This window comes from Drosophila teissieri, chromosome 2L, assembly GCF_016746235.2.
Source record: "Drosophila teissieri strain GT53w chromosome 2L, Prin_Dtei_1.1, whole genome shotgun sequence".
Lineage (NCBI taxonomy): Eukaryota > Metazoa > Arthropoda > Insecta > Diptera > Drosophilidae > Drosophila > Drosophila teissieri.
The window spans coordinates 20,644,653-20,660,267 of NC_053029.1; the positions used below are offsets into that span (position 1 = coordinate 20,644,653).

General features: G+C 45.7%; 4 protein-coding genes across 9 annotated transcripts; 3 read left to right on the plus strand and 1 right to left on the minus strand.

Annotated features, from left to right (window-relative positions):
- Positions 1-26: 26 nt before the first annotated feature.
- On the plus strand, positions 27-2,386 carry LOC122622956 (zinc finger protein 534). The gene is made up of 4 exons (XM_043801784.1): positions 27-449; positions 511-774; positions 832-1,194; positions 1,251-2,386. Exons 1-4 carry the CDS (start codon positions 153-155, stop codon positions 2,085-2,087), a joined length of 1,761 nt encoding a protein of 586 aa, XP_043657719.1. The 5' UTR covers positions 27-152; the 3' UTR covers positions 2,088-2,386.
- Positions 2,387-2,622: 236 nt separating this feature from the next.
- LOC122625106 (zinc finger protein 782) lies at positions 2,623-4,660 on the plus strand. Its single transcript, XM_043805009.1, has 3 exons — positions 2,623-3,094; positions 3,161-3,523; positions 3,580-4,660. The coding sequence occupies exons 1-3, from the start codon at positions 2,684-2,686 to the stop codon at positions 4,570-4,572; spliced, it is 1,767 nt and encodes a 588-aa protein (XP_043660944.1). The 5' UTR covers positions 2,623-2,683; the 3' UTR covers positions 4,573-4,660.
- Positions 4,661-4,996: 336 nt separating this feature from the next.
- On the plus strand, positions 4,997-6,763 carry LOC122611545 (elongation factor Tu). Its single transcript, XM_043784711.1, has 3 exons — positions 4,997-5,585; positions 5,653-6,418; positions 6,479-6,763. The coding sequence occupies exons 1-3, from the start codon at positions 5,133-5,135 to the stop codon at positions 6,676-6,678; spliced, it is 1,419 nt and encodes a 472-aa protein (XP_043640646.1). The 5' UTR covers positions 4,997-5,132; the 3' UTR covers positions 6,679-6,763.
- Positions 6,764-6,985: 222 nt separating this feature from the next.
- Positions 6,986-15,557, minus strand: LOC122611543 (unconventional myosin-Va). Of its 6 annotated transcripts, XM_043784705.1 has the most exons (18): positions 15,205-15,554; positions 14,005-14,818; positions 13,701-13,939; positions 13,127-13,615; positions 12,967-13,060; positions 12,674-12,900; positions 12,504-12,527; positions 11,492-11,605; positions 10,540-11,426; positions 9,954-10,480; positions 9,753-9,888; positions 9,516-9,613; positions 9,245-9,425; positions 8,675-9,187; positions 8,483-8,614; positions 7,898-8,426; positions 7,616-7,840; positions 6,986-7,560 (listed from the first exon to the last, which is right to left on the minus strand). In XM_043784705.1, the coding sequence occupies exons 1-18, from the start codon at positions 15,232-15,234 to the stop codon at positions 7,417-7,419; spliced, it is 5,403 nt and encodes a 1,800-aa protein (XP_043640640.1). In that variant the 5' UTR covers positions 15,235-15,554; the 3' UTR covers positions 6,986-7,416. The 6 variants fall into 6 exon arrangements, 5 of the variants coding, with proteins under 5 accessions (XP_043640640.1, XP_043640641.1, XP_043640642.1 ...); XM_043784706.1 differs by lacking the exon at positions 12,504-12,527 and having other exon boundaries at positions 15,205-15,553; XM_043784707.1 differs by lacking the exons at positions 6,986-7,560; positions 7,616-7,840 and having other exon boundaries at positions 8,106-8,266; positions 8,325-8,426; positions 15,205-15,556.
- Between the last annotated feature and the right edge of the window lie 58 nt (positions 15,558-15,615).

Sequence of the window (15,615 nt, forward strand, 5' to 3'; positions counted from 1 at the left end):
TTTCGCGATAGCCTATCGATAAACATGCATTTCAGTAGTTGCCCAACACAGTCCCAAACGCACCAAAAAATTATCGTCTTAAATAAACGAAGATTTTTTCAGAAAAGGGAAATTTTTCAAGCTGAAGTCAGATCAGAGCGTCCAACGTAAGCATGGAGCTGTGCGGCAGTGTGATGACCAACTCCAAGTACGAGCTGTTCCGGCTAAAATGCCTTTACTGCAGCATAGAGAGCGAGCTAAAGGATTGGGAGCTGTTCATCGTCCATGTGAAGACGGCGCACTACTGCGATGACGAGGACCTTAAGATTAATGAAACCAAAGATGAGTCCCAAGATCTATACTGCGTCGTTGACGCCGCGGACCCAGCCATCGCCTATGGTCCGGACGAGTTCTTCGAGGTGATCGAAACCAGCAATGGGGAGGATCAATGGATGGAAGCTGATAGCAATGTAAGGCCTTACCTCACTTACCAGATTGTGGCCAAATAACTGGGGGTTTCGTTTTCCGTAGGATGTTCAGTACGTAGAAGACGCTACCGCTTGGTCTGCAGCTACAGGCAATTTTAGCGAGTACGGTCCAGGTGGCAGCTCATCGGAGCTTCCAACTGAAACTGAAGTCACACAAATGCAAGAGTTGTCTCAAAATCACATACCCTTAAACACAGACGATGATGATGTTGATTGTAGTGACTTCTTTATGTCTGAGGATGACCTGGCACCTCCTAAGAAACCTGGACGACCGCCCAGACGAACAAGACCAGGTCAGGTTTTCAAGGTTAGCACGGATTATATTTCACGTAAACTGAATCTCCCACTAATCGCCTTCATTTAGTTCAAAGTCTCGTTTATTCGGAGCAATCCTCGTGTGCTGCATTTGATCCAAGCGTACAAGGAGCATCCCTGCCTTTGGAACCCCTCCGATGAACACTATCAAGACGAACCTGCTCGAAATATGGCCTACGAGACGATAATGGAACGCATGGACTGCAAAGCCAATGTTCTCTTCACCGTGGAAGAATTAAAGAAAACGCTCGAGCAATTGCACGTACAGTACACACTGGCTATGGAGACAAAACAAAAGGGCAAGCTTGTTGGACTTGCAGCGCGTTACTTTGCCAAGTGCGAGTACCTCAGTGTGGCGCCTGTTGTAACGCCCAGGGAAACCGAGGAGGACAACGACTTGACTGCAATTAAAGTATTAAGTAGCCCACTATAATTAAACTCAATTCTAACGACAAATACTTTTTGCAGCTTAACTTTAAAGAGGAAAACCTGGTCACCAGCTCATTCATAGAGACCTATGCAAACTATCCCGTGCTTTATAATCCTGCGCATGAAGATTTTGGATCGATAGAAATGCGTGCAGATGCCTACAGAAGAATGGCAAAGGAATTTCAGCCAGTGGTCAAGGCCAACGAAACGGACGTTTACATTGCAGTCAATAAGCTGCGCCGTTGGCTGTACGATGCCATGCGTCGCCTCAAATCCAAGGAATTGATTCAAAAGTGCAGCAAACAAGAGGTCCAGTATCTGCAAATGTGCAGCTTCTTGCCCGCCAAGGGTTCTGAGAGCCAGGTGCTGTATTGTGACTACTGCGAAAAACGTTTTCACGGCGACTATAACCTACGGGTGCACATCGTCAAGGCGCATGAGGTGGGCGACCTACCATACCTCTGTTCGTTTTGCCCGAGGCGCTTCGACCGGCAAGTGGACATGGACCGTCACAAGTTGCGCACCCACTTCGAACGCAAGCTGAAGTGCCAGTACTGCGACAAGACGTTCGCCGTTGATACCGACTTAAAGGTGCATACACTAATCCACACAGGCGAGAGACCTCACATCTGTGACATCTGCGGCAAGACTTTCCGGCTCAAGCTACTCCTGGACCACCACGTCAACGGGGTTCACCTGAACATAAGACCCTATAGCTGCAACATGTGCAGCAAAACCTTCCGCAAGAAGTTCGAGCTGGCCAACCACATTAAAGGACACTTGAATATCCGTGATAAAAAGTGCGAGTACTGTGATGCCGCTTTCTATGACCACTCTTCACTTTCCAGACATCGCCGCAGTCATAGGTCAGAATGAATTTTTGCCTTAAGGAACATTTTTAGAAAATGCTTTGTTTTTGACAATTAGATTCAGTTTATTCGCTCTCAGTAAGTAGTATGACTTCATTTGTTGTAAATCAAGTATAAACATACGTTAGTGTATGTGATACTTTAATAAGATTGTTGTTAGGCTTTTGTGTATATGACTTGACATTATACACAAGCTTCTTAATTTTTAATTTAATTTAAAAATAAGTTAGTTTTAGGCTCAAATTTTTGGAATCGGAATTGGTGCCAAAATCAGTGCTGCACATTATTAAACGATACGATGTATAAGTCCCATAAGTGTACAATATATTTAATAAAATAAAATGAATACAGAAATTCATTTAGAGATGAAATATAACACAACTAATTTTATAATCATAAATAATAGTTTAAACGTCATTTAAATTTCAACTAAATGTCCTAAGTTCTGTAAATAATCTATAAAATATTTTCCAACATTGAGTAGATTTTTTATCAATGAATATCCCTGAGTGATTTTCCAACACTTATAAGCAGGTGTTTATCGATACTTTGCGTTGTTGTTGTGCTATTTTGCATTGTATTTTATTTGTTTGTAAGCAAATCATGGTGGTTTGCGGAAACATTTTGGCCAGGAACAATTTCGGGCACTTTGTTCTTGCGTGTGCTCACAAAAATGACTGCTACGTGGAGATGGAGTTCGAGAGGTGGCGGGAGTTTATCGTTCATGTTAAGGAGCACCTGGAAGCAAATCCAAACACGCAGCAAGAGCTCACTGCTTCCGGAGTCATTTCGTTCGCCAAATGCAAGGAGAATGTATTGCCAGCCAAGGTGTTCATAGTGGAGGAGCTACCGGAAAATTGCCTGGCTGAAGACATGTTCGTTGACCTGCCACCTTCCTCGGAGAACGACGAGAGCACCAGCCCGGAGGAGGACGACAAGGTGGACTCCCACTCAATGATAGTTGACTGCGAAATCAACACCAAAAACTCCACAAGTTTTGCTCCTTTATCAAAAGTAAGCAACTGACTTCACCAGCAACAAAGATCAACAAATTAAAGCAGACGTTTTGCATCCCGGCAGTTCAATCCCACGTTTTACCGACGCAGTCCACGGATCACACAGTTTATCGAACTGTACAAGCAGCAGACATGCCTCTGGGATCCATCGGATGAGTCGTATAAGGACAAGGAGAAACGCACAGCTGCATATGAAGAGTTGCTGGTGCGATTAAAGGCCACAGTCAACCTTCACCTAACGGCCTACAAGCTGAAGAAGTGCATCACCAGCCTACACGCGCAATATGCGGCAATTACGCGGCAGAAGAAGACCCAGAAGTTGACTAAGGTTCCACTCTACTACCATGGAAAGTACAGCTTTCTTGCAGAGCGCGGTAGTTTGCAGGATGCGGACAGCGATGATGACGACGGCGATGGCAAGATAAAGGTGAGTCCGAGTAAAAAACAGCTTATTAAGCAACTATAATGCTTACCCCACGACAGCTGGTGTTCACAGAGGAGAATCAACTAACCACTCAGTTTATCGACTTGTACTCCAAGTTTCCCCAGCTGTACGATCCCGCACACAGGCACTTTTGCAATCTTAATATACGAAAGTCATCGCTTATAGAGATCACTGACCTGCTGACTTCGAAGTTTTCGTTCGGCCTGATCACCCACTACGATGTGTACGACAGTATTCAGAGCATGCGCCAATGGTATTCCCGTCGGATCAAAACCCTCACCGACGTCCAATCGGTGGGTCTCACGTTGGCCGAGAAGCAGTACATTGAGCGATGCAAGCGTTTTATGTCCACCAAAACATTCCGGCAAAAGCTAAAATGTGAAGTTTGCGAGCACGCCTTTAGCACAGATCATGCTCTGCAAGCCCATCAGTTTCGTGATCACAAGATGGGTGAGGGAGGCTGGTTTCGTTGCACGCTTTGCGAGCTAAACTTCGACCGAAGGTGCCACCTGCAGCAGCACATCCAGCGTGTGCACATGGACAAGAACTTTGTCTGCGACATCTGCAGCAGAAGTTTTGCCTTTGGCAATCAACTGGCTATCCACAAACGCACCCATGACGAGAAACACGTCGACAAGCCCTTTGTTTGTGAGTTCTGCGGCAAGTGCTTTAAGCAAAAAATCCAAATGACCACCCACGTAACTGCGGTCCACACCAAAGTCCGAGCCTTCAAGTGCGACATGTGCCCCAAGGACTTCCTCACTAAGCGCGACCTTAAGGACCACGTAAAAGCGCACCTGAACATCCGCGACAAGGTCTGCGAGGTCTGTCAGAAGGCTTTCACCAATGCCAACGCCTTAGTCAAGCACCGCCACATCCACAAGGAGAAGACTCTGCAATGCACGCTGTGCACGACGCGCTTCTCGGAGCGAGTTAGTCTGGGCGTACACATGCGGCGCACGCACAAGATTATCAAGAGCTCTCTGTCGACAAGCGAAGCGCTGTTTACACACACATTCCCTCAGCCTTAAGACGTTTTTAAACAATTACAAATATTCACATATGTTAATACTTAGAAAATATGACTATAGTGCCAAAACAACTGTTCATTTTTACATATTCATCTTAATGTATTAATAGTCCTATATTTATTTTTTAATATTGGAACTATAAATTTTATAATATTTTCCTCTAAGTTTGCAAAAGTAAAAACTTAATTCTTAAACCGTAGGTAAAACATTTGAAAAATTATTTCTTTAACTTTTATTTTCAGATAATTCATTTGAATTCTTAATAAAGACAGTGTTCAGAATTACAAAGGCATAAACTTTGTTACCAACTGCTTTTCATTTTATTTGTGGCAGTTTCGCTAGCTGAAGCTTTTCCCACAGCGGAGTTTTTCCTGTGCCACACATGAAATTAAAAGCAGTTCGTAACATTCTGGTGCTCAATAGAAAAAAAATGAAAAACAGTTCGTATACCTTTAAGAGAGCTGAATTTCGGTTATCAAAATTTTCTACATTATCAGCACTTATATTTTTGCGCTGTGCAGCACTGGCTTACAGCTGTTTGTGTTTTGGTTTTCCGCGACATGCTCGGTGTTACGTGCTCTGCACCAATATTGCAGATCTGGAGAGGAGAAATGAGCGGACTCCTTCCTAAGTTGTGGCGGCCATGTGAAGTGGGGCTAGTCCGGCTCAGCCAACCACTGATCGGCTCCGGCGCCAGTCACAGTCGGTGGACAGGAACTCGTCTTCTGGCCACCAGTGCGGATAATAATCCAGCAGCTGGACTCCGGGAGCTGCCCCACTGCAATGTTGGCACCATTGGTCACGTGGACCATGGTAAAACGACACTGACCGCCGCCATTACTAGAATCCAGTCACAGAAGGGTCTAGCGGAGTTCCTGTCCTACGACCAGATCGATCGGGCGCCCGAGGAAAAGGCGCGTGGTATAACAATAAATGCTTGCCATATTGGGTATTCCACTGCAGAGCGCACCTACGCTCACACGGATTGCCCGGGTCATGCAGACTACATAAAGGTAACTAATGCAAATGTTCAAGTTGCACCAACTTAACGAAACTTAAGATCTAACATCTGATCTGCAGAACATGATCTCGGGCGCCTCCCAAATGGATGGTGCCATCCTAGTTGTGGCCGCCACTGACGGCCAAATGCCCCAGACTCGCGAGCACCTGCTTCTGGCAAAACAGGTGGGCATCCAGCGCATCATAGTCTTTATAAACAAGGCCGAACTGGTGGACCAGGAGGTTCTAGAACTGGTCGAAATTGAGATGCGCGAGATGTTGACTGATTTTGGCTTTGATGGCTTAAATAGCCCGGTTATTTGTGGTTCAGCGTTGCTGGCCCTTCGCGAAGATAAGTCGGAGTTCGGGGTTCCGTCAATTGAAAAGCTACTTGAGCATTGCGACTCTTACATACCAACGCCGCAGCGGGATATCGCATCCCCATTTATTCTGCCAATAGATAATGCTTTTACGGTACCCGGAAGGGGAACCGTAGTCGTGGGCACCATCAAAAGGGGCACCATTCCACGGAACGCGGATGCCGACCTACTGGGATTCAATCAGAACCTAAAGACGAGCATCAGCGACATCCAGATATTTCGGAAGAGCGTGCCCCAGGCAGAGGCTGGCGAGAACGTCGGTGCACTGCTGCGAGGTATAAAGATATCCGCCGTGGAACGGGGAATGCTACTGTGCGCAACCGGTTCCGAGGATATATCCAACCACTTTGAAGGTTCCATGTACCTGCTATCGCGGGCCGAGGGCGGTCGTGTCAAGCCCATGCTCTCCAAGTATATCCAGCAGCTCTTCAGCCAGACGTGGAATGTTCCAGCCAGAATTGACATAAGTAAGTTAAAACCTTCAATGTTGAATCCACCAAGCATTAAGCAAATTAATACCATTGCAGTTCCAAGTGAGGCTATGCTAATGCCGGGTGAGCATGGCCAGGTGCGCGTCACGCTAATGCGGAAAATGGTCATGACGCCGGGCCAAGCCTTCACAATTCGCGAGAACGGAGCCACGGTGGCTACCGGAATGGTGACGCAGCGTCTGCCGTCTCTTGACCTGCCTAAGAACAAGTTATCAAAAGTCATGGTGGACTGTTAACGACTCGAGATTGTATTTGTAAAAATTTTCTGTTCATCATACACGAGTACTTGAATTCTAATATATATATTTGTATGTGTTTAGATAATCTGCTTAGGATGTTTTAAACAAATGCTAACGCGTTTTAGGCTTGCATAGTCTTCCGAAGTCTCTGAGAAACACAACAGACAAGATACAAGCTACGCAGAAAATGAGAATACATAAATAGATGAAATGCCACAGCAATGCTTAGGTGAGCTCTATGAGTCTTATTCTATCATCTGTAGGCTTTACAAGTTTTTTAAGGCAACATATCAGCCTGGTTAAGTACAATCATTGTATGTATATACATTTATTTATGATTTAAGGTACAAGGTGTAGGCAAGGAATGATTTCTTTATGGTCGGAGTCTAACTCCAAACATTTATTGCGTTTCACATAAAGGTTGGTTCTCAACCTTCCATTACTTTTTGCTACAAATAGTTCGTACAACAAAAAACAAATGGCACCTTCGCCAATCGAAACTCGGAATGGATACTATTGGAAAGGAAAAACAACGGTTATTTAAGCTAAACAGGAACTACACACATTTCGGCAAAACTGCTCTACTCATCGTTTCATTATCTAATAGATTCTCTAAATATAAGAACAATTTAAATTTCTAGAATCGTTATACTTGTATAATACACAAACTCTAAGCGGTGTCATGTCATCCAAAATGGCAAAGTTCTCGACCTGCAATATGCAATCACGCGACGTTTAAATCTTTGTAAGGAATTCATCCAGGTTTAGATGGGAAGGTAGATCAATATCCTCAAGCTTTATGTCGCTGTACCTGAAGACAACCTTGAATGGCTGAATGAACTTCTGGTCGATGGTGAATTCATCACTATTGCTCTTTTGCTGTAAGATAAAATCGGTAAATGGAAAATGTAGATTTCGTTATTTTTACTCATACCATTTGCCGGGCGTTAAGTTCCTTGGTTAGTTTCTCCAGAAAAACGTTCGTTATTTCGCTCTCATAATCATCCAGTTTGTAGGACTTCATCACTTTGAGGACCTGTGCAGTGCTCAGAGAAGTACATAGATCACAAATGGTCTGAACATCCTGCTCGCTCTTCCGGGATTGCAGCAACTGGGAGACCTGATTAAGAGGCGCCAATGGTGTCAGCACATCGTTAGACTAAAAAATCAAAAGCAATTTAGTTTGGAAACTTTATAAAAAGCAGACGTGACATACCATCTTTTTACTGCGCACCCAATCCTCAATGCAGCCGATATTATAGCGGATTATCATGCCAGTCTCCCACATGCAAATATCGCCCCTCAGCATCAGACAATTAAGAGCCACAGCGCAAACAAAGTAAAGCAGTTGATGGAATATCTGCTCCGCATAGCAGTTGTCCAAGCCAAAGTGCTGGAACTGTTTGTAAAAGTGCTCTAGCTGCCCGATCAGTTGCTTCCAGGCCGGACCACCACCGTGCTCCGGCGACGAGGACGCTCCAATCGACGTGGCCCGACTACGCATTCCGTGCGCCTGCCGCCCGCGCTGAATCTCATCGTTGTTGAGAATCGCTGGCACTATTTTTGGGTCCAACAGACCTTGAATCTGCATGATCAGCGCCTGGTATAGATTTACTATTAAATCAAGAATTACGCGACGGTACTCAAACAGATTAAAGTTCTTCAGCTGCTGCTGGTTCTGCTTCTCAGTATTGAACTTGACGTACTCCTCCACATCGCCGTATTGCTTCATAAGATTTAGCAGCCTAAAGGTCGCGGAAATTAGTTAATATATGCATTTCAAGAGCGTATGACCACTTACGTAATGGAATTGACGAGCCAAATAACACGATTCTCGATCGGATGGGGTGTTCGGTGCATTTTCTTAATCTGAATAACGAACTTGCTTAGCAACTCGCGCACATCATCGTCGGCATTTGTCAGATCGGTATATCTGTAATAGAAAACCCATAAAATTAATAAAGTGAACTAGCATACCCTATCCACAACTCACCGAATACACATAAAGATAAGATAAGCTGGGAAACCAGGTAAGAGACCGACCACTGTCCGTGGGGTCAAGGCGCTCAGCAAGCGGTTCAAGATCTTGTCTAGATCGCTGCTGTGGAACTTCATCAGTCCTTGCGGATTCTGAGACTTTTGTTTCGTCACATTCGCGCCTACATCGGTGGACGTTCCGTTGGACTTGTTGCGGATCATCTCCTCCTCTAGCTTGTGCTCCAGCTGGCCACTATCCTGCCGATAAGCTTTAAGCTTGGCATTTGCAAGCTTGAGCTCCTCCTGAACGAGCAGGAACTGGGCAACAGCCTTCTGCAGTTCCCGCCGCAGATAGCGATCGTTCTGTCTCAGCGTATCCACATTTGCATCCTCGAACTCGTCGATGCTCTCAAAGATCACCCTTTGCAGCTCATCCTTCTCATTGTTTAATCTCTCAATATCCTGTGTCATCTCCACGAGTTTACTGTTGTGCTCCTCAGTGATGGCCTTGAGCTCAGATTCCAATTGGCTGTAAGTTAGGGAAACAAATTATGCATTTGGCATACAGTCGACAAAATCCACCCACCGATTAATTAGCTTCTGGGAATGGAAGGCTTCCATTAGTTCGTTGACGTCGTTGCCACGCATCTGTAGACTTTCCGGCTCGAGGGATCTCATGGACTGGCTCTGCTGCAGCAGGACTGCCTTTAACTGGATGCATTCCTCGCGGCGCCTACGGACCTCTTCCTGCAAGGCAGCATGCTGGGCTGCAGTAGTAAAGGTTGGAAGAAAGAGGGAAAAAAGGACGTGTGTCAGTAGGACAGATCGTGGGTCGCACGACGTGCGTGGGCGGTTACCATTGAGCTCGTTGATCTCAACACCGTGTTTAATGCTCGTTCGCAGCTGATCGTACTCGCTGCGCAGTTTTTCATTCTCTACTTCAAGCTCGGAGACGCTATGTGAGTGGTAAGCAGTGTGCGGCAATAATACATAGATGTAGACAAATGGAGTTTTTTTCAAGATTTAGTTGCGATAGTGGGACATCGACTTTGGCGATTTCGTGTCTGTGTAGAATGGAGGCCCTAAATACTTACCGGAAGGAATCCTCGGTGGGCTTATGCCGACTGGCCAACTTAATATACTGCTCCTGCAAGTTCTTGTGCTTTTGCTTCTCCTCCTCGAGAATGGCTCGCAACTTCACCACCAAACTGGTAGAGTCATTGTACGAATCTGTTCATAATCATTTACGAATTACATTACGCTCTAAACAAAAAGTTGTTAGGTAATGCTCTTACAATTTTTGCTTAGCAAGTCCGGCGGCCGATTGATATCCAGAGTGTTCTTTCCGGAGGCGTAACCCACATCGTCCTCGTTTTGGCTGGAGGCGTTGCTAGCCTTGCGACCGTGCAAACTAAAACTCCCAGCCGTTAATCGGCTGAGCTCTTCCTTTAGCATGTAGTTTTCGTTCTCGATCACCTCCTTGTCCTTAATCGCTCGTTGGTAGGCCTCGTTAAGCTCCCTGTTATCGATCTCGGCTAGCATTCGGTCCTCCTGGTTACGTTGGCTTACTTCTGCGTTCTTTGCCATATCGATTATCTCGTCTATCTGGCGGCGCAGCTCCTCGTTCTCCTGGCGCCATGTCTGCTTCTGGCTCAGCCATTCCTCTTGAGCATGTCCGTTCTCCTCTAGCAACTGCATTTTTTCGTCCCGCTCCGCCTCCAACTGCTTGTTTAGTGCTTCGATTAGCTTATCCTTGTCCTGGCAGGCGGCCTTGACATTTTTGAATTCTGCCTCCAGGGTCTTCTTCAACTCAAGTTTCATTCTACAAGATAAACAGGATTAACTTATGGGAACATAACTAATTGAGCTTTAAATTCATACTTCAATACACTGATTTCGCTGGTCTTGTGCTTAAGATTGCTGTTGTCGCGGTTCAGCTCATCGATCCGCTGCTGCATAGATATAATCTTGTTTTCCAGCCCCATGTATTTATTTTCCATGTGCGAGATAGTCTTGGCCTCGGCCTTCATACGTTTAAACTTACGACGGGCCAAGAATCTCCGAATCGCCGCTTGACAAATGATGATGTTGCGCCGACGCTTTTGGTAAGCTCGACGTGTCAAAGCACCACGTACAAACCGCTGGATCTGAACAGCCCGGTAGTGATCCCGCATGGCGTGGAACTTGCTGCGGGCCAACATTCCGCGGGCATAGGTCTGTATACCGAAAATCGAGTGGCGTAGGCGCAAATAACGACGACGGCATAACCAACCGCGGGCGTACTTCGACAGGATCAATCCCGCCCGAGCCTCACGCATTTTCTGGACACGCTGGCGGGCAAGAAAGCCGCGCGCATGCCTCTGGATACCATTAATCACTATCTGAATGCGCAGGAACTGGCGCCGGTAAATGAATCGCCGCACAACCGACTGCACAATGGTGATGTACTTCTTGCGCAGATTAGCCCTAACTTGTTCAAGGAAGGCCACTTGCCCGGCGCGGAAAAAAATCTGCGTGTTGCCAAATCGATACTTATCCTCGTCTTGGATCCATTTTATTACAATGTTGCGGCACGACAACTTCATGTCGTTCTTGTCAAGCTTTGAGCGGTAAACCAACAGCTGGTACCGCATATAGAAGTCGGGATAAAGCCATCTCGATGGAAATCCCGCTGCGGAGATGCGCACCGTTTCTAGGACACCACAAGCTCTTAACTGCTGAATGATCTTGGCCGTCTCCCATTTAAAAGCGACTTTGTCATCGTTGGGCTGCAGGAAATAATCATAATTTAAGGTGCTCTTATTTTTACGTAACTCCCAATAGCAGTTTTCACCTTGATGCAGCGCACATAGTGTGGTGTTGTAGCATGTAACGTAGATATCAGCGAGGCCAGACTCTCCTGGAACTGCGATCCCACCGTTTTCCTATGCTGCTTGGATGGCACCACCTTATAAGAAGTAAAAGGAGAAATTAGTGGGTCGTGTGTGGAAATAAACATACATGGTCAAATTTAAGAAAATGAACACATTTTAATGAATATGAGTATAAATGTAAACTTTTGAGTATAATTATTTTCGGAAGAGGTTTTATATTTGGCATATCCTAATGAATTAATTTTATTGATTATTTTAAAATTTTCTAGAGTAGGCTAATTATTTTGCATATCCTTGCTGAGGGAACTTTTTCCCCCCTTTCTAATCAGCATTACCAGGAAATTAAGTCATGACAGGTTGTTTTTATACCCGTTACTCGTAGAGTAAAAGGGTATACTAGATTCGTTTCCGACCATATAAAGTATATATATTCTTGATCAGGATCAATAGCCGAGTCGAACTGGCCAAGTCCGTCTGTCCGTCCGTCCTTCTGTCCGTCCGTCCTTCTGTCCGTCCGTCTGTGCGTCCGTATGAACGTCGAGATCTCAGGAACTATAAAAGCTAGAAAGTTGAGATTCAGCATTCAGACTCCTGAGACATAGAAGCAGCGCAAGTTTGTCGATTCATGTTGCCACGCCTACTCTAACGCCCACAAACCGCCCAAAACTGCCACGCCCACATTTTTGAAAAAAGTTTTGTTATTTTTTTATTTTGAATTAGTCTCGTAAATTTCTATCTATCGCCCACAAACCGCCAAAAACTGTGAGTGTTAAAGACTCTCCTTCGCACGTTAAATAGCTGAGTAACGGGTATCAGATAGTCGGGGAACTCGACTATCTGTTTTTAGTTTCAAGTCCGAGCTAAGTTACTATCTCCTATTATAAAAATAGAATCATTTCAAAATTAAATAAAATTGTTAGTGTTTGTGGTTTAGTGTTACTTGCAGTTAATTTAAATAAGTTGGCAACTAACTCTTCGACGTGTGTCATTCCCTTGCTGTTGGGCCATCCGAGGGAGTTGGCGGTGAGCGAACGACAAGTGTATGGAAAATACAAATAGCAATAAGACAACGATTACAAATGAACACAATTGGAAAGCAATTTGATTTGTTGGGTCCATGAAGAATCTGGGCGATCACAAACCTGTTTGCGGCCAGCACTGATGACGACGCGACCTCCTAAGGTAGAAGATTTAGCGGAATCCACGCTCAAAGTGTCAATTTCCTCAAGGGTCATCACCTGCTTGACCAAAGACATGTTGGACTCGCTTAGCACTTGAGTCAACTCCTTGGAGACTGTGTCACGATTCTTTTCCAAGAATCCGTTCACGTCATACTCGACCGTGTCCGAGAAATGTTTGATAAAAAAGCCTCAAAAATAGAAATGACAGATTCTCATTGAAAAAATAATAATGGATAAAATCGAAAATCACTTACTGGTTGAGCCAAAGCGTGGCTTCTCAAAATGAGGAAATTTACTGCACTTTCCGATGAGCTTGCCAGCCCAGCTCTCGTCCGAACCCTTCGGCATCTGTAGATGTACCCGGTTTAAGAATAATATAAAACTATATTTTATATTATATTAAATAACTCTTACTCGACACTCCTCGTCGAGCAGGTCCAGCACTCCCAGTCGAGATTCAATTAGATCAATACACGGTTGATTGTCGTAAAAGTCAATCATCGTCCAAGTGATTCCTTCCTTAAGGTACTCCTCCTGCTCCAGCTTGAAGACATGCTGGTTGAACTGCTGCTGAAGCTTTTCGTTTGCATAGTTTATGCAAAATTGTTCAAAGGAGTTCACCTCAAACGTTTCGAAACCGTAGATATCGAGGACGCCAATGAAGCTGCACTGCTTGCTACCGTTGTTGAGGCTCTTGTTCAGCACACCAACTATATACTGAAACAGTTTCGCATAAATGTGCTTGGCCAGAGCGTCCCGAGCCGCCTGAGCCGCCTCAATGCTATTCGGTATCAGCACATATTCATTGACCGACTCTATCTTACGCATCAAAAGCCACCGGCGCAGATCCTCGGCGCTCACCCGCAGTAGATCGCCGGTGATCTGCAAGTGGATGTCGTTATGCTGCGAGATGGATGAAGTTAATACATATATATATAAGTATATACAATTAGAAAAATGTCAACAGTTATTTTGAAAGTGAGCTTACAAATATATCGCAGGAGTCAGTGTCTTCCTCTTCACTACCCTCGTTGAACTTCTTGGAAACCTGAATATTTCCTAAATGGAGTATTCCTGCCAGAATTTTCACGATATCAGCGATCTGCTGAATGGAGAAGCCAAGAACGGTCATGGCCTGCACGGTTTCGTTAAACTGCTCCGCATCCGAAACTCGTTCAATTTCAGGAGCCCCGCCCATGTTTAGAAACTGGAACTTGTCCTGGTGATCTGAAAAAGAATGGCAATATTACTTAGTTTTCTAAGCTGAAATAGGATGGAGCTTGGAGACTTACCCAGCACCAATTCCGGGTACTTCGATCGCGCCGCGCACAACTGATAGAATATGTGATAGTTGCGCTCTCCCTGCGCCTGGTACACTACCCGGGACTTCTCCAGTAGATAGGTATGCATAGTGGCTCCCTGCAGGAACATTACACCCATCTGGTTCCGAAACAGCAGCTTGGTGAACTTTCCAAAGCGGGAGCTGTTGTCATTCCGAGTCGTCTTGGCATTGCCAAAAGCTTCCATAATCGGCGACGATGCTAGCACTTTGCGCTCGACCTGGGTCTCCGACTCGGAACCTCCGACAGCGGCAAAGTACCTCATGGCGTACTTGGCGGACACCGTCTTGCCGGCACCGGACTCCCCACTGACGATGATGCTCAGGTTGCAGTTCTCGCGCTCCAGTTTCGTGTAAGCCTCCTCCGCCAGGGCAAAGATGTGCGGCTCCAGATCGCCCATAGCATGTCCTCGATACGCACGGATGATGCTGGGCCCGTAAAGAGGCATCTCCGCGTATGGGTTGATAGCCACCAGAATAATGCCGCAGTAGGTGTAGATAATCTGGCGCTCGCAGAAGCGGACACGCAGATTGTGCAACACCCCCGGCTCATGCAGGTAGGACAAGGTGGTCAAGTCGTTCTGTCCCACCAGAATGGCCGGATTGCGCAGTGGAGGCAGATCGCTGCCATCGGCCTTTAGCTTGACCTCCTTCAGTCTGCCGGACTCCGTGCATATCTTCAAGAAGCCGGCGCCCTTGCGGTAACTCTCCTCCAAGGTGGCGCTCTCCCACACCAGCTCCGCATGGGGCACCCAGATCTTGGCGCCCTGGGAAAGAAGTGAGCCTTATTAACAAGTGCCATGACTGGGAGTTAAGCCCAATCCCCATCAGAAACGTCGCCTGGCCTGGTGTCTTATCAATCGAGCTTATCGCACAACCCATTCCCCTGTCGATAAGACACCCGCGAATATTGTACGTGTGTGAATCATTTTTAAAACATTTCGGGTGCTGCGATGCAGTCATCAATGGCTAATAATCACCTGCCATGGAAACAAATCAGGGCCAAGAACTGGCCCGTACACTCACACGCAGTTCGGACGGGGAAATCACGTTATGGGTGCGATTTTATATTGGCACCATTTGCAGACGACACTGACACCGCCGCAATCTGCCACGATGCACTTGTAGGGCATCAATATATACTGTGTAATACCTGCGCGTATAGCATCTCCTCGCTCGACATGGTTCCACTAGCTCCTCCTCCTAATTCGCTTCCACCTGCTTCTTTCTCAACTCTCCTTCTTCCTACTCCGCGTGAGAGTGAGTTGGGTGCATAAATCCCGTTAGGTTTATTTTCCTTGCTGTTTTGTGTTTTTCAGGCCCTGACAGCCTCTTTAAAGGACCATTTTCGTGATCTTATTGTTGGGTTTATTTAAATTTATTGTCCCAAAGTACTTAAAATTAGCTAAAGAAATTTATAAAAAAAACATTGATAATTTTTTGATCACAACGCCGAAGTGTGAGAAAAACAAACAAACTTCCGTCCCTGTCACCAACTGACTGACTTATGCTTTGTTGTTGGCAAAAGGGCAGGGTTGCCAAAGGGCATGCAGTTTGGGCCACA